General features: G+C 33.5%; 2 protein-coding genes across 2 annotated transcripts in view; both read right to left on the bottom strand.

Annotated features, from left to right (window-relative positions):
• The window catches only part of LOC109728247 (vicilin-like seed storage protein At2g28490), a 4,017-nt gene extending 2,804 nt beyond the window's left edge, over nucleotides 1–1,213 (bottom strand). Inside the window, exons 1-3 of the mRNA XM_020258613.1 lie at nucleotides 809–1,213; nucleotides 308–489; nucleotides 66–146 (exon numbers count right to left, since the gene is read on the bottom strand). Coding sequence (XP_020114202.1) covers nucleotides 66–146; nucleotides 308–489; nucleotides 809–1,151 — 606 coding nt within the window. The 5' untranslated portion in view covers nucleotides 1,152–1,213. The remainder of the gene's footprint in view (nucleotides 1–65; nucleotides 147–307; nucleotides 490–808) is intronic.
• LOC109728251 (probable serine/threonine-protein kinase PBL1) lies at nucleotides 2,226–7,130 on the bottom strand. The gene is made up of 5 exons (XM_020258618.1): nucleotides 6,894–7,130; nucleotides 4,542–5,204; nucleotides 3,855–4,112; nucleotides 3,308–3,427; nucleotides 2,226–3,098 (listed from the first exon to the last, which is right to left on the bottom strand). Exons 2-5 carry the CDS (start codon nucleotides 5,181–5,183, stop codon nucleotides 2,472–2,474), a joined length of 1,647 nt encoding a protein of 548 aa, XP_020114207.1. The 5' UTR covers nucleotides 5,184–5,204; nucleotides 6,894–7,130; the 3' UTR covers nucleotides 2,226–2,471.

Genomic DNA, 18,464 nt, shown 5'->3' with positions numbered 1-18,464 from the left:
CAAATGTTAGAATTAATCTGAACTTTGTGATTAAATTATCCATTTTATTAGAAAAAAATTCTTACATTAAAAGCAGCTGTGAGAGTTCTGGTATTAAACCCCGCAAGCACAGATGTTGGGTATCTTCCTCCTCCGACGAAGAACGACTGCACAAATAAAAATAATATCATAAACATATATATCTCTCTTATATAAAACTTAATGGTGTTTAATTAATTAAAACACACACATATATATATATATATGGATAGATTGTATTTATGTAGTTAAAATTAATTAGAGCAATGAATTATTAATACATAATTACCTCATAAGGCCCATGTCCAATGCTCTCTGAGGTGTCGATGCTACAAATTACGTGTAATTTTTGACCTTCTCCCGTGTTGACTATGTAGAAAGCCGAACCAGCTGAGATCACATTGACATCACCCTTCTTGAGGTGCTTCTCCACCATTTTGTCCTTGTATATCCACCCTACCTTTGCCTCACCTTAATTTTCATTTGCATAGTAATTAATAATAATAATGTGAGAGTAATACATAAAAGTTCAACACACATTTGACTATGTTCATTGGTTTAGAGCTCTTTCGCTTATCTCTAAAAAGCGTTTAGTAAATAGAAAAATAAAAAAGGAGTTCTAATAACACTAGTAAGATATCATCACTTCATCGAATAGCAATATATCTTACAGTAAATATAAGAGATATAAGAGTTTTGATCATATGAAGGTGTATAATAGGGAATGAATCCACGGCCTCAGCAATATAATCATCTCAAATAACCGACGAATAGAGAGAGAACTGCGTACCACTTTTCACGAAGAGTACGAGGTCGGAATCAATGTATTGAGGGATGAAGAGGGTGTTGGGCTCCATGGAGATGAAGCCAATGTGCATGGGGTTAGGTTCACCCTTCCACCGCAATCCCGACACCACCCGCACCTCACCGCCCGCCGTCTTCACCACCTTCTTCGCCTTCCCCAGCATGAAGAGCCCCCTCCTCCCCCCTTCTCCCTCATCGCCGCCTCTCTCCTTAACCACTTCTTCATCTTGGAGCTCCTCTACATAACCCTTCACTCCCACAAAACACAAGGAGGCTAGAAGAAGAAGAAGCACCATTAGAAGCTTCAGAGCTTTGTTCACTTCTCCCATGGTGATTAACTACTATATGTTCTCCTCTTTTGTTTTATGTTACTACGTACGTACTCTCTCTCTCTATTGGTTTGTGTAGTGGGGTGTGGAGGGGGAGGGGTTTAAGAAGGGGGGTGAGAGAGAATGAGAGGGTGACACGTGTACCTTAAGGATCGGGACGTCGGGTTTACGCGCATGTGTAGCATGCATGTGGACTCGGCCAACGTTGACTATTTCAAGTTCACAGTGAAAGTTTGACCTAGGATAGAAGGCTTTTGGGTTGGGCCCGGCCCAATTTAATTACTGGGTCCGGCCCAAGTCGAAGACTACATTTCTTTTTTGTTTTTGTGTTTTTATAAAGGTGATACTGTATATAGATTACTGCACCTACACCATGAATTCTTTTGGAAACAAATTTTATATTACCAGCGAAATTAGGGACTTCAAAGTCTCTTTTTCTTGATATGAACATTGGGAGTTTCAAATCTCTGGCTCCATGAATAACAACTCGGATAACAATCACTATACTGTATTACAAAATATATATCGAATTAATCAAGCATATTTTTCTTGTATTTTAATGAGAAAATAATAGTCGCATTGCCGTTGAAGAATCTCTCATGTATTCTTGCGGCCGCATAAAATATTTGTTATGTAATTTCACATTATGTGTGTGAAATTGTGACCAAGTTTAATGCACACATTCTCTCCTTAATATTGCTGCTCATAGAGAACATTTACAGTGGCTGGTTTTTTTTTTTATTAGCGCAAAAGGAGGCATTTTCATTGTGGATTTGGTCCATGGCCCAAGGGTTTCCTCCAAGATGAGATTTTTTAACCTTTTTTCTTTTTTGAGTATTTGCAATTTAACTCCAATTTTGTGAAATTTTTCCTCCAATTTCTGATGAATTTTAGGTATAAATCTGTTTGTGTAGGTTAAGCTTGTTTACCAATCTTATTTGGTGTGTTCATGCTTCCTCAGATGTTAAAGAGTTGTTGTAAAATTTCAATCAAGTACCAAAAATATAGTAAATCACAAATAGATTTTCTTTTTTAAAAAAAACACACACATCTAGAGATTCAGAAAATAAAGAATAAGTAGAGGCATTTTAGAATTCTAAATGTATCCATTCACAGTCAAAAGGCTTACACTCTTCATTTATCTACAGATTCTAAACCACCCCTTTTTAACTCTTTACTGCAGGGTTGGTGCATTAAGTGACCATACATCATATCTTATACTTTATATATAAAGCTAAATCGCGACACTTAAAAAGCCAAAAGTAAAAGCAAAAACAAAGAAACAAAATAATAAGGAATAACTAAAAATCATATAAACAATCAAAATCCTTCAACACCGGGCCTCGGCAGAACAGAAGAAGCGGATTTTCTAGCAGTGCTTGCCACCCTAGCCTCGTCCAACGTAATCATCGACGAACAAGTCTGAGGGGGGAGTGGCACGGAAGTCGACGCTCTGGGCGAGAGCGAAATCTGCGCCTTCGACGGGGGCGAGGGTGAAAAGTTCGAAGCGTGCGACGCAACAATCCCATTGAGGCTCGGAGATTTCAGCATTACTTTTCCCTGGACGGCGGAAGGCTCCTGAAGCGGGTACCGGCACGGGTACTTCATGTCCTGCACGTTCGTCAACGCATCGACGACGGCTCTCATCGTGGGCCTCTCAGAGGGGTCCTTCTGAAGGCATTTCACGGCTAAGTCTGCCACGGTGCGAGCGGCCTTCGGCGGGAACCGGCCTTTGATGCGGGAATCCATTATAAGGGAGAGGCGGCAGTCATCGGTTAGGAAAGGACGCGTCGACTTGACGATGTTCCGTTCTTCTTTCGGGCAGCGGGGGTCGAGGTTCTTCCTTCCGGTGAGTAATTCGAGAAGGACGATACCGAAGCTCCATACGTTGCTCTTGGGTGTTAGTAAGCCTTTCTCCAACGTCTCCACCGACAGGTTCGCCGTAGCCTGAGATACGAAATAGTATTCTTGTGAGCGGTTTTCGTATTTAACTGATCAAATAATTAATGAGTTATTTTGAAATGGCAAACAAAAAGTGTGTAAAGCCACATTTAGTTTAAATTAAAATGAGGCCAATAAGAATCCCAACAAAGCATTGCATCAGGAATCTACAGTGATAAAGTTTTTATCATGATCATCCAAAAGAAAGCACTTACCGTAGATGTATTTGAGATATCTGCCGCAGTATCGCAGCTCGCAAAACCATATCCCGACAGCTTTGCACTGAAATCCTTGTCAATTTGTATATTTGAAGTTGAGAACTCGTTGTACATGGCCTGTTGAAAATAACGGAGAGACGTAAGGAAAAGAAATATCGGACAAAGATGCATAACAAGTATAACACTAATGGGGTTATATATCAACCATTGGCAAATATATAACTCTACAAAATCTGAATCTTCATGCATGCCTCTTGAAAACTTGATTTCTTACAAATATTAACCCTTGTACAAATGAAAATGCTCCTATTTAAACATTTTGTTGGCATCCATAAAAAAAGTTCCCTTTATGAACTAGATGATTACCAAGTTAAGAGCATCTTGCAACTAATTGCGCTGTCAAAGGGTACACATGAAATTTATGGGCTTGGAGGTATACATATGTGTAAGTCCAAAGAAATTGATGAACTCTTTCATATTCATTAACCTTGTACTATGTTTAGGTATGACAAATTCATCAAGGAATCAGTAAGTTCATTAATACCTGGAAAGGCCCTTCCTCGTGCAAGAATGCTAGTCCACGTGCGGCGCAGAGAGCAACTTTCATCCTTGTAGCCCAGTCAATCGATGGGCCATCGGATCTGCCATAGATTAGCCTATCCAGGCTACCATGATAGAGCCTCTCATAAACCAACATCCGTTCATTTGAACCCTCTTGTGCATGAAATCCAAGCAATTTACATAGATTTGGATGCTGCAGTGATGCAAGCTTATTCACCCCATTCACAAATTCCTTCAAACCCTGTAAAAGATACAGATCTTAATTAAACATCGAGTTTGCTAACATGGCACCTTTTTAAGGTTCCAATAAGAATGGTGAAGCTGGTGCGTCAACTTTTATAGTTGATAGATTTAATCATTTAAATAAGGTCATAGCAGCCACGCCAAACAAGCTTAAGGAACTAAACAATTAATTTTGAAACTTTGAAGGCCTAACTAATGTGACAATCAAACTTCAGAACGTGTTTATGATTAACCCAACATTTAGCATATAAAACCAGATTAGAACATATATTCAGCAAGTAGCATTTGTTTAATCTCATATTAATCTACATGGAGGACAATCAAGCATCTGGATTGATTAAACTCATCACATGCTGAATCTCTCATTTTTCTGCACCATATGGTAATAAAAAAATAGCCATTAAACTACAAAAATAAGCAACAATACCTGAGAGGAGGGAAGTAATCGAGTAACTGTAGCTTCGACTTTCTTGGATCCAACAGTATCATCTCCGAAAGTCGCCTTATACACAGTTGTCATTATGCCTTCTGACATGCATCGATCACTGGAAAAAAGCTGGCAAGCAGAAGAGACCTCTTCATAAGAGAAGTTCCGAAGCCCACTCGCCCCCAAGGGAGGCAACGGTAGCGGACCAGAAGTGACAATCGGCCCACTAAAGTTGTTGCTGGATTTGAAGCTCCCGAAATTCTTCAAAACCGACGTGTCTTCCTGAGATGGACGAGGCAGAGGTAAAGGATTTGAAAACCTATGTTCCTTTACCGCACCCCCTCCTTTGCCCCTATTCTCTTCTTGATCATCGATTTCAATTGTTACCAGAGCATCTTGATCATCCACAATAAGGCTCGAAGGAGCGGATAATGCCCGCACTCTGCTGTTAGACATTTTATTAGCTGGTTGTGAGATTTTCGTCCTATTTCTGAAACTAGGAGGGGCAGACTGCAAGGATGGTCCACTTGATTCGGGTTCAGGGAGTCTCGATGCAGTGCTTTCAGTCACGGTGATGGGTTTCTTGTTTACTACATGCATGTTTCTCTTCTTCCTCGATCTCAAGACAGTGAAACAGCCCATCTTGTAAAGAATCAAACAGCCCTGCGTAGAAAATGACAATTTGAGAATGAAGTGCAATTTAAGCAAGGCTACAGGAGAGTGCGTAAAAGTATTAAGTAAGATTAGGTTATAATATATTGTCAATAATGACATCAAAGCTGTGACGAATTTCATCTGCTGAGTTCAAAAGTGTTCTAGCTTTGAACACAGCAACTATATAGCTTTTTTTTTTTTTTTCTGTCGTAGTCTGGAGGTTTTGCTTTAGGGGAAATCCAAAATAAGATTTTGGGCCCGAGGCTCCACTTTGAAGCTTCTGCTTCCGCTTCTGCTGCAGTAGCTAAGAAGATTTGATTGAATATTCTATCAGTCGTTCTTCAAACAGCCTTTACTTGACAACACTTTTGCAGAAGCTCCAAGTGGGCCAAACCGGCTCATGCTGCAATTTCCACTAAGAAGCAAGAGCACTCTATTAAGAGTGGACAAATCTAACGCGAGCCTCATTGTGAGCGTATTAATAACCTTTAATCCAGATAACTCAGTATCCAAGCATTTAAATTCATCGATGCCAGTATTGGTCTCATCTTCTTTGTCGCACATAAGCTAATCTAAATAACTACAGTTAATGCTAAACCACCGAAAGCAAACTTCTCTTCAGCTTTAGATTCACACATGGTTTACGGTCCCGATAAGCCACAAGTTGATTACAAATTAGAGAAGGATGGATCAGGCAACTCAGATACACAAAAGGAAGGATCGGGCATCGCCTGCAATTATTGATGAACAAGTTGAACTAGCTTAATCTAATCTTCAGCAGCAAAAACTTCTCTTTGTCCGATTCCTTTGACTACCATAGTAGAAACTTTGGATCTGAGTTGAACCTTGTGAAAGCTTACATTGAATTTTCTACAAGCCTAATAAAGTCAATATCTCCATCCATGGATCCTTGGAATAAGTCCTCTAAAAGGGGCGCAATAAAACCTACAAATCACAAACTATATCTTGTGTCCGAATCTGACATAGATTTCGATAATCGACCAGAAATAACCTAAAATGGAAAAAAAATTAAACTACAAATTCCCAAAAAAAAAAGTGTCATTTTTGGCGTAATTTTGTTGAATTACTGGCATCTACATATCCTAATGAGGTAACAAATTAAATACATGTACTATACCCACAAGTTTACAGATCAATAACATAATCGCCTAACTAATTGTACAGCAATTAAATAGTACTAACTCTTTATAGATATCGAAATACATAGAAGCAAAAATAAAGTTGGGATTTTGATGCACTAACAATTAGTTAGGCGATTATGTTATTGATCTGTAAACTTGTGGGTATAGTACATGTATTTAATTTGTTACCTCATTAGGATATGTAGATGCCAGTAATNGCCTAACTAATTGTACAGCAATTAAATAGTACTAACTCTTTATAGATATCGAAATACATAGAAGCAAAAATAAAGTTGGGATTTTGATGCACTAACAATTCATGTAATTACAAAAAGGCACAAAAGGAAACATTAACACACCAAATAAGATTGGAAAAAAAAAACAAAACAAAAAAAAGGCATAACCTACACAAAAGGCTTGGGGGCAAGTTAGGTTTTCTCTGGATTCAGCGCCAAAAAACCAATTCACACCCAAAACTCCTCATATTCGACAAAAATTTCACAAAATTGCAGCTCAAATGCAAACACCCAACCAAAAAATAAGGTAAAAATCTCACCTTGGAGGAAACCCTCCGGCCCCGGCACCTCCCTTCACCAAATCCACAACAAAAATGCCTCCTTTTGCACAAAAAACACACAAAAAAATGTGAATCGCGAGAGCGAGGAGAGGAGGAGAAGGAGAACAAAAGGATGGATTTTTTGCGGAAATTAAAGAGAAATAGTAGAGAAAAATATAAAGGGAAAATGGAGAGAGAGAGAGAGAGAAAAGTATTTAGAGAGAGAGAGAGAGAGAGAGAGAGAGAGAGAGAGGAGGAGAGAGAAGGGCACTGGTCAAAGCCAGAGATATTGCGAAAGCAACTACGAGGCGGCTTTTTATATTCTCACCCCTCCAATTTCTCCCTACTTGTAAACGCCCCCCCATTTGGATTTTATTTCTAAATTGCCCCTTGGATGGTTGCCACACTATTGAATTTTACCTTTTTTTAATTTTAAAAAGTTTGTTTCTTTTTTTAATTGGAAAAAATATATATATATCAAACCTGCCCAGAAATTTCAGCTAATGACAAAATTGCCATTTTAAAAGATTATTAATTATATAAATCGAATAATTTTGAGTGTAATATTTTGCGGGGTAAAGAGCACATACAGATCTGATTATCCATCGAAAGAATATGTTTATTTTTGTAAGTAAAATTTACTGTATAAAAATGGACTCTGCTCTGCTTTTTATCAACTAAATTGAAAAATTAGATACTAATTTTATTTTTGTGTGAATATCTTATATAAGTCGATGGTATTAAATGCGCAATAATTTGGCACTAACCTCTTGCTAATGGAACATTAAATTGGTTCCATGTGACAATTAATGGTCAATTCCTAACCTAATGAATTGTCTTAGAAAACTAAAGTGGACATTTCTACAAGTGATTTAATCAGCATGATGACAATTTTAAAATTTATTTTTGAATTGTTTATTCCGTTAAATGCGGAGAACTCTCCACAATAAATTTTTTAAAAATATTTTTTTAAAAAACATTTTTCCAACTGCAACTTTGAAAGCTTAAACTTAGTCAACATATCAAAGTTTGACTAATAGTATATTCACCTTAGATTCTCTTCTACGGAGACCACTCATTATTTTGTTTCTTTTTTTTTCCCTTACTTTTCCTCTATGTTCTAGTAAATGTCTCGAAATTCCCATCAAATTTATAAGTTTTGATTTTGAAAATATTTGTAAATTTAGGTTCATTATTTAGCATAAATGAAAAGAGATGAACATGAATAATAAAATCATAAAAAAAAGAAAAAAAAGTATACGTCTTATCTCAACTGTAGCTGGGCTTTAAGAATTTTAATCTTGCTATGTAACCTTATTTTTTTATCTCTAAAAAACTCTAAAATTTTTATATATATATATATTTTTGTCAATTTGCATAACATTTTATTGGAGTATAAGAATTGGGATACCATATCTTTGTGTTTCAAGTTTAGTCTATACATTTCTGCGAAAAAGTAGTGTATATTTTAATTTTCCACGCCAGATTTAAAAAGCTATATTTAAATATTACATAGTTTTAATTTTTTACTTTACTATAAGAACCTATTATAGTCAATATAACAAAATAGGAGTCCGGCTACTATCCTATTAATAGGATTGGAGCTATGGTCCTATCAAGTCGTTTTGATTGATCGGAACTTCAAATTGATAATCGGCACCGTTGAAATTGATCTACACAATTAGAAATGTTTAGAAACCAAATTTTGTAATATTTAAATATCATTATCAAGTTCATCTTAAGAGTTAAAAAATGAACGGTCATAAAATAAATAACTTTCTTAAAATAGAGGTTAGACTTTTTCAATTCATAATCAGAGTTATCAAACATTATCTAAATAGTATAAAGAATTTTCTGTCAAAAATTCAAGCAATTTGGATTGCTCTACACCGTTAAACAAGCAAACGGCTCATATAGGCCGTCAAAAATTATCGATTTTACGATACTTTGATTACCATGTAAATAATTTTTAAAATTTATGAAATTTAGTTTCTAGATATTTCAAATACTCTAGATCAACTTCAACGGCTCCGATCATCGATTCGGAATCTCGATCATCAAGAACAATTTGATAGGACAAGTGCTCCTATCCTATTAATAGGATAGTAGCTTTAGCCAACAAAATAGTACGCTTCGTAAATCACAAGACAGTATAATATAATATTTTTAATATTCTATGATCTATATTTTATCACTCTATAGGTTTCAAAAATTATCACCTTATTATATTATTTAACAGTAGATTTTTAAGTGCAACTTTCTGATAAAACAGTTGTCTTTTGCTTAAAAATATTTTTTCGTTCTATTTGGGTTTTAAGAATTTATTTTTCAGATTTTATAAAAAATAGCATTTTCATATTCCAAAGTTATATCCAAAAAGAGTTTAAGAATATTTTTTATATTTTCTTTAAATACTAATTTTCTACAAATTTACCCAGAAAAGAAAGGGTAAACTTTAAATACTGTCATGTGGTTTCACACTTTCTCACTTTAGTATCCTCCGGTTTAAAGTGTATCAATTTAGTACCATATAATTTTATTTTTCTCTTTTCATCAGCTTCCCCTGTTAATATTTTATTAAATTATATACAAAAAACTTCAGATATCTCAGCTAGGTTTATTGAATATTCACTTTAATACCTTTTAGTTTTAACTTTATCATTGATTTTAAAAAAAAAATAATAGACGGGATAATGAAAATAAAAAAATTAGGTAATAAATTGATACACTTTAAATCACGTGATATTAAAATAAAAAAAATACGAAACCACGGGGTGGTACCGAAGTTTTTCAAAAAAAAACTATGAGGGGGTAGAGAGAGGGCAGGGGCACTTTAGTAAATAAGTGGAAAACGAAGGGCATAAGGAATATGCGTCGTATAATATTTTGAGGGGGTGATTGATGTGACAACCCGGTCAAAGACGGGATTAAAAAAAAAAATTTAAAAAAAATTATATTAAGTTTCCAAGCAGTTTAGGTGTAGTCAAAGGACGCGAAGGAAACGAGGGGGCTTTGACCGCAGGCTCGCCGTCCGATCGCACTGCGAGGGGCCGAATCAACGGTCGTGATCGCGACAAGCTCGCTGTCGGAGGTGGGCCCCACCCGGGGGTCAAGGCTTTGAAGAAGCGGTGCCAGTTGTGTCTCACGTTTAATGAGCGGAAATCGTTGCGTGCACCGGGTGTATCCGTACGACTCGTGCACCGCAGTTTAAATGTTTCAAATAAAAATAAATGCTAAATTATAATTTAAAAAATGTAAAAATATATTATAAATAAAAAATCCTAGTTTTTTTTAGAATCTATTTCTTAGCCATCGAACAGTAGTTCTAGAATTTTTCAGTGCAAAAAAAAGAAGAAGATAGNATATATATATATGTATATATATTGTGAGTTTTGAAAGATATATTTAATTAATTATATGCTAATTGTGATTTGTGAGAGAGATATATATTGTAGAATTTTAAAAATACAGTGTGTATAAACCAGGTGCAGGGAATAATATTTATTTATTTTTTGTTGGGGAGGGCACACATTAATTGTGTCCCCATGAATCATGATTAGATCAATCTAAGTTGGTTGGAACCCGGCACGCATCTCCAAGCGGTTCATCTGGAATCGATCGGGGCCGTTCGATGTCGATCACTCGGTGTGCAGAGCATGTGCTGTACTATAATACTACTCTGCGTATGATACAATACAAAGTGTAGCGTGTGGAATGTTCATAGTAGAGAGGTGGAGTTAATTAAGATAATAATAATTGATTGGAAGGGATTAGGATGATTTGTCTCTTCAATTAGTCATAAAAAGAAAATAGTTAAACTCGTTTTCACACTTTTAATATACAATGCATTTGGCATTACTAGTCAAAAACCGTATGTTTTAGTCATGGGAAAATAAGCCATGTATAATTTGATGAGAAAATTAAGGAGAAAACATCTCTTGTTATATATATATATATATATGCTATCGATAGCACCAAACACTTGGTACTATCAAGTTTTCTGCCGTTAGATTAATCATTTTGATTATTTTTATCCGTTAGATTATACTATTCAGCCAACCACCCACTCAACCCTAGGGGGTCCATATCATTCTAACCGCACATCTTTTAATCCAAGTGAGGAAAACTTAATAGCACCAAATCATTCCAAGTCATTGGTGCTATTAATAGTATTTCAGCCTAGTTCTATATATATATATAGAGTCTTACTGAAATACTATCAATAGCACCACCAAGGATTTGGTGCTATCGAGTTTTTCACCGTTAGATTTAATCCTTTGATTATTTTTACCCGTTAGATTATACTATTCAACCAACCACTCACTCAACCGGCCCACATCATTCTAATCACACATTTTTTAATCCAAAGGCTAAAAAACTAATAGCACCAACAGCTTGGTGCTATCGATAGTATTTTAGCCTAGTTCTATATATATATATATATATATATATATTGACAGGAGGAGAGGTAACGAAAAGAGACGACAAGATAATTGAGAGGAGCGAGCTTAATCAATATTTTGATGAATCAAATTGAGTTTGTAAACTTACTCTTAAAAGTGTTTGTAGGCGTGTATATATATGTTGGATCGTCAGCATTAATCACAAATATCAAAAGCTTGAGCTATTGGAAAGTGGGACAACCAATTCACTAAAAGCGTAGAGATACAGAACACCTGTAGAGATTGAATGTAATTCGACTAAATCCGACCTCTGCCGCCAGGCAGAATACTGACTCTTTTACGGCAATAATATTTTTTAAACAATGATATAATTTCAGAATTTGTGCTCTTTCTTTTCAATTTTGATTTTTTTTTGTTGAACTTTGTAAATATTTGCTTAATTAATTAGTAGTGTGTAAAGGTTAAAAGGAAACTACTTTATTAATTTGCTCTATATGCTTTAATGATGCCTTATGATTATGATTGTTATAGTGCGGATAATGTAGATGACTACTACTGAAAAAGACAACTCATCGTTTTCTACAAGTTTTATTAATTTTATTACAAAATTAGTACGTATTTGACTAAGTTTTCTAAATTATTATTATTTTTTCTATTTTCGAAAACAAGCTTCTAGCCCCCCGGAAAAAATAAATAAACGCTCGAATTCAAATTTTCACACTACTATTACAGCAAGGATTTCGACAAAAATAGGTTGCATGGGCTTTTTCAAATTGCTTTTCTCAAATAGTATTTTTCATATAAGCTTAATTTATGGCTGTTACGATAAATGCGAAAAAGATCTAATTCATTAAGAGCAAAAATATTTTCATTATTTATATGGTTCAGCTATTGACTTATTCTTACATGCGAACATAAAGCGAAATCCTTCATTAATTATAACAAAATAGCGTACAAAAAATATCTCTCTCATGAAACCTTAGAGTCGTAGTACATCGCAAACTCTCTCTCATCTCCCGCACTTGTTCATAGAAGAAAATTTATATTTATAATAGTGACTAAAATTCAATAAATTAGGTATATTAATCTTAACTTAATGAATTGATCAACAGAATAAGATTAGAAAATTTAACTGCTACAAATTTTGAGACACATCTAATCATGTCGAATGGATTCTTACTATTGGATCTAACAATTATATTTAAAATTTTAAGACCTTTGAATTTGGGTATTATAGTTGTCTGATCTAGAACTAAATTAAAAATTCACCAACATTTATATGAATACTTGTATATTATTTTGCTAATGATAAGCTTTTTTGCAGTATGTATAAACATTGTTCTATGCAGGCTTTCTCATTGAATAAAAAGGTGTTTGAAAAAAAAAATTTATTAAAAAAAAGTGTTTTCAAAGCATATATTTTTTCATAATTTTTTATTTTTTAATGAATAAAAAAAATATTATTTCAGCTAAAAAATCTATTTTTCGAAATTTTCTTTTGGAAAATGAAACACCCCTGTGGAGTTGGGCAAATCATCACTACACCCATGTGCTGTTGTGTGGCCTTGGAAACAATGATTCCATTTTCTTGAATAATAATAATAATAATAATAATAATAATAATGATTAATTTTATACAGATCTTTAGAAATAAAGTGAATTACAAGTATATTCTTACAAAATTCAACTTTTATATATTATCCTTACAAAAATCGTAATATTTTCAGATAGGTTAAATGCTTAACTCTGATTAATTTATACGATAACTTGATATTTTTGTTCCTCTTATATTATACTGTTGTGGTTTTTGGAGGAACATATTTGTAATGGTAAAATTGACATTTTATTTAAAATATAAATAGTTTTATAATGGTAACAAACTAGATGAACATATTTGAAAATATTAAAACTTTTGTAGAAAAAATATATAAACGTTGAACTTTATAGAAATATATATTTATAATTTACTATGTTTGCAGGAATATAAATGCATTTAACCCTAATAATAATGTGCGGTATACATTGTTTCCACTAGTAAAGTTTCTTATTGGTTTTATTTCATTTTCAATAATAATTTATATGTGAATTGTGAGGAGGATATATTCCTATAAAAGAACCTCCTTTTTAAGTCAATGGAAGAGCTAGTAGGTATATAGCTTGCGTTACTAGTGGAATGAAAATAATATATATATTGGGGGTCCCACGAACACGGTTGATTACTTACAACTCTTTATTCCGGAAGAATATATTTGCCAGTGTGTTATTCGCGTAAAAGAAGTTAGGGTGAATTACACTTTTGCTTTTCAAACTATGAGGCGCGTGACACGCTCGTTCTCAAATCTTAATTTATTATAATTTATGGTTTAAAATTTATAAATTATTATAATTAAGTCCTGCAATTTGATTTAGTCTTCGTTTGGGATTGCGGGGAGTTTGCGTTACATGCGGTAAAAAAGTACGTTGAAAAATATCCTTCGTTTCCGTACGTAATATTGCATTCCACATATCGTGATGAGTCGGTTACGATATATTTTCTGCGATCCCACCGGAGAACGCAGAAGCATTTCCTTGTATACTTTTTCCTCAACTCCATTTTATCTAATAACGTTAGATGGACCTCAATACCAAACTAAGCCTTAGTGGACTACATGTTTAATGAACGGTTGATGTGGAAGTATATATATATATATATATATATAGTCCGATTACTATCCTATTAATAGGATTGGGATCATTATCCTATCGAGTCGTTTTGAATAATCGACACTCTAAATTGATAATCGGCACCATTGAAATTGATATACACTATAAGAAATATTTAAAAACCGAATTTGGTAATTTTTGAAAATCATTATCAAGTCTATCGAAGAGTCGAAAAAATAAACGGTCATAAATGAATAACCTTCTTAAAATATAGATTAAACTTTCTCAAATCATGATCAGAGTTATCAAATATTATCTAAATAGTATACAAAATTTTCTATAAAAAATTCAAACAATTTGGATTGCTCTACACCGTTAAACAAGCAAACGGTCCATATAGGCCGTCAAAAATTATCGATTTTATGATCCTTTGATCACTATGTAAATGATTTTTAAAATTTCTGAAATTTAGTTTATAGATAATTCAAATACTCTAGATCAATTTTAACGATTCCGATCATCGATTCGGCATCTCTATCATCAAGAATGACTTGATAAGACAATGGTCTCTATCCTATTAATAGGATAGTAGCTGGATTTTATATATATATATATATATATATAGTTGAGCTAGAATACTCTCGATAGTAAACGAGCCCGTTTACTATCGAGTTGTTTTCGATGATAGAGCTTCCAAATTGACGATTGGCTCCGTTAAATATGATCTAAACCATTTAAACTACCTAGAAATCAGATTTCACGCACTTTCGATATTGTTTTTTATCCATCTAGTGAACAGAAAAGTAAATGACTGAAAATGAATATTCTTTAAAAAATGATGATAGGAGTCTTGTAATCAAGATCAAGAGTATAGATCTTGTTTTAAATAGTTTAAAGAATTTTCTAACAAAAATTCAATTCATTTGGATACCTTTACATCGTTAAACGAGAAAATGTCTCTTATCCACCATTAAAATTACAAATTTTGAAACCCTTTGATCATTAGGCAAATGATGTCGAAAAGATTTGAAATTTGATTTCTAAACACTTCAAGTGGTATAAATCGTGTTCAACGGAGCCGATCGTCAATTTGGAAGCTCTATCATCAAAAACAACTCAATAGTAAACGGGCTTGTTTACTATCGAGAGTATTCTAGCTCAACTCTCTCTCTCTCTCTCTCTCTCTCTATATATATATATATACTATTTCAGGCTACTTTATTGGCTAAATTATAGAAAACTTTCCTATGAGTATTCTTTTTTCTTACTTTTTCTTCCTAACTTTTAAAATGTTATATTTTGCTTCTATTAAAATTTCAGAAATATTTTGAAAGAGTATAGTGTTAATGAAGAGGACAAAATGACCAAATTACTCTTACTTCTTCTATAAAAAAATAATTTTTTAATATATTTTTATTATTTTGAAAAATATTTTAGGTGTAAAATATAAAAAATGGACGACATACTGATGGAATCCTGATAGAGGGGTCTTAAATGTAACAACTCGAAATTTTAAGAAAATAAAATGCAGCTTTTTAAAAGTCAGAAAGGAAAAGTGAAAAAACAAATATATACAGAAAGATTTTCTATAATTTAACCTACTTTATTTCATATTTGTGTGTTGGTATATATGCACATACATAAATTCATATATGTAAATAACATGAATACAAACGCATACATACATACTTTATTATTTTGTAATATTTTGATAGTGTTATATGTTTTATAATTGAAATGATAAGTTGGTTATTAACTTATCATCTGCTCGGATTAGAAGGTTGTAAGGAACTTATATAATTTTTATTAATGGATTATTATCTCTAAAATTGACCAAAAATTTTGTTAGGTTAGAAAATTTTGATGATTCAGCTACTTCACCAACAATTTTTGTAACTTTTCAATTTGAGCTGCACGATAATGAAATGAAAATAGGCGAGATTTTCAAGTGACTTGGGGCGTACTTTTCGGTAAAAATGAACTACTTACACCCCATGAACTTGACCGTCCATACGGCAGATCTCGACTACACGCTTCTTGTAAGAGAAACTATCAAACGGGGTTTGCAAGTGCAAGTCGTGTAAGCCACACAGAAGTCGAGCTCTGCGATTTCACGCAAATACCGACGAACTCCGGTTACTGAAACTCGATCACTTTCGACCCCAGAATTCGATCGAAACAAACACGCCCTAAGCCTTTTCTTGCCGGAGCAAAAAAAAAAAAAAACTTAAATAGCCTCAACATTTGATAAGTTTTTATCTGTTAGATATAAAGAATTTGGAAGTAAATGAGTTAGGAGAATCCAAATTAATTGGATTTAGTTACTAAGCACACTACTTAACTAGTATATATGAGTGCATTAACTTCATCTAATTAATGCCCAACTACTACAATTCCTTTCAGTAGATCATTAATTAGTGAAAAGTGATATCGGGGGAGTAAGTTGTGAAACCAATGACAAATTTCTAAGTACAAAATTTGAAAATGTGACCCCTATGAGTTGGACTTGGACTAAACTTTGAAATAAAATTAGAATCTTTTTTTTTTTTTGTTGTTGGGGGATCTTTTTACCGCACGATGCCAAGAAATTTGGCCACTAATTTATGGCACTTTGCTAAGTTTCCTTTCAAATGGCCCCAGTTTCCTTTCAAATGGCCCCCACCTTTTTTTTTCCCTCAATAATTATCATTCTTTATATATATTATTCATAGAGTGGTGCTTTTCAAAATGTGAAGGTCTCGTATTTTTAAGTTATTTGCGATGACGAAATATTTGACTCGACGATCAGTTTCATTAATACTGATTATGTTATTAGAACTATATAAAAAAAAGTTTTTTTTGCAAATGTTCCCCTAAAAAAAAAAAAAAATTTTAAACTAGCCCCAACAAATTTATAATTGCAAAAACGGCCGTATTCCTGCCATATAGACGCCATGCAAGCGCCACGTGGGCTGGCTGGGAGCCTGCTTGGCAAGTTGAACACGGTGAATAGTTCACCGTGTTTCATATTTATATTACTCTTCTTCTCTATTAGGAATGTCAACGGATCGGGTAAAAACCCGAACCCGAATCCGAAAATCAAATTAAAATCCGAATAGGGAGTAGGGATGTCAATGGGTATGGATACCCGAAATATTATCCGAATCCAAACCTGAATAAATTATTTATATACATAATTTATTTTTATTTATTTATACAATATATAAAATATTTAATAATTTATATAAAACCCGCCGAGTTCGGGTTCGGGTTTTGGGTTTCGGGTTTTTGGTTGGGTATGGATATGTGTATGGATTTTTAAAACCCGCCGGCTTCGGATTCGGATTCAAGTTTTAATTTGATTTTCGGATTTGGGTTCAGGTTTTTGAAAACTTGATCCAAACCGGACCCGTTGACATTCGTAATAGGGAGAATATAAGTACAGAATACCGTGAATTATTTACCGTGTTTGAATACGGTGAATGATTCACCGTGTCTAGAAAAAATATATGTATTGCGAAAAATATAAATATTGAAAAAGAGAAGAAGAGAAATATAAATATGAAACACGTTGAACCATTCACCTTGTTTGAACAAGCCCGCCCACGTGGTGCTTGCGTAGCTCCAGCATGGGAGGAGTAAAGCCATTTTTGCAATTATAAATTTGTTGGGGTTAGTTTTAAAATAAAATTTTTCCATGGTGTCATTTGCAAAAAAAGCCCATATAAAAATAAAATTTTATAATTTTAGGATATTATTTGCCAAGTAACCAAAATATCTCAAAAATGACTATTTTAATTGCCGATATGATATTTTTGTAAGTCCTACGGTATAGAACAATTCAGATTAAGTAATATTTCAATAAAAATTCTACTTATTATCGAGAGTAAGATCAATATGTTTGACTTGAAATTTAAGTCTTCTATCACTATTTTTTATGAAAATTTTATTTCCAGTCGTTCATTTTGATATTACTTTCATTTTGAGATTATTCGTTTACTAGAAAAATGAAAACAAAAAAATTATGCAATTTGATTTCCAAATAGTTCTAATATAATAGTCGTATCTAATAGAGTCTATCGTTGTATCGGATATTTTATCATCAAAAATAACTTAAAATTATGGAGGTTTCAGTGCTTTCGAAAGTATAGTAATCTAACTCTTATTTTAAAGCATGACGAAAAAAATATTACATTCAATTCGATAAATGATTGCATATTTATACAAACCACGCTAGCTTTATTAAGATAGAATTTCTATAATTATATTTGAAACAAGGTTTTAAGTGCCCGTCGGTACGGGCCGTATCTATCGTGCCGTACCGTGCCAATAAGATTCCGGCACGATACAGACCTCGTGCCGATAGCACAGCTCAAAACTCTCTATTCTTTAAATTAGTAAGTAATTTTCTTAATAAAGCTCAAAAGATGTGATAAAAAGATATAATAAATAGTTATAATATTTTGTTGCTAAAGAAAATAAATATTTCATACTATTATGTGTCGGCACACATGAATTTTTTTGACTGGTACGCATCGGCACGGCT

Source organism: Ananas comosus, linkage group 23 (genome assembly GCF_001540865.1).
Source record: "Ananas comosus cultivar F153 linkage group 23, ASM154086v1, whole genome shotgun sequence".
Taxonomy (NCBI): Eukaryota; Viridiplantae; Streptophyta; class Magnoliopsida; order Poales; family Bromeliaceae; genus Ananas; species Ananas comosus.
This window is presented reverse-complemented; position numbering and strand designations above follow the sequence as displayed.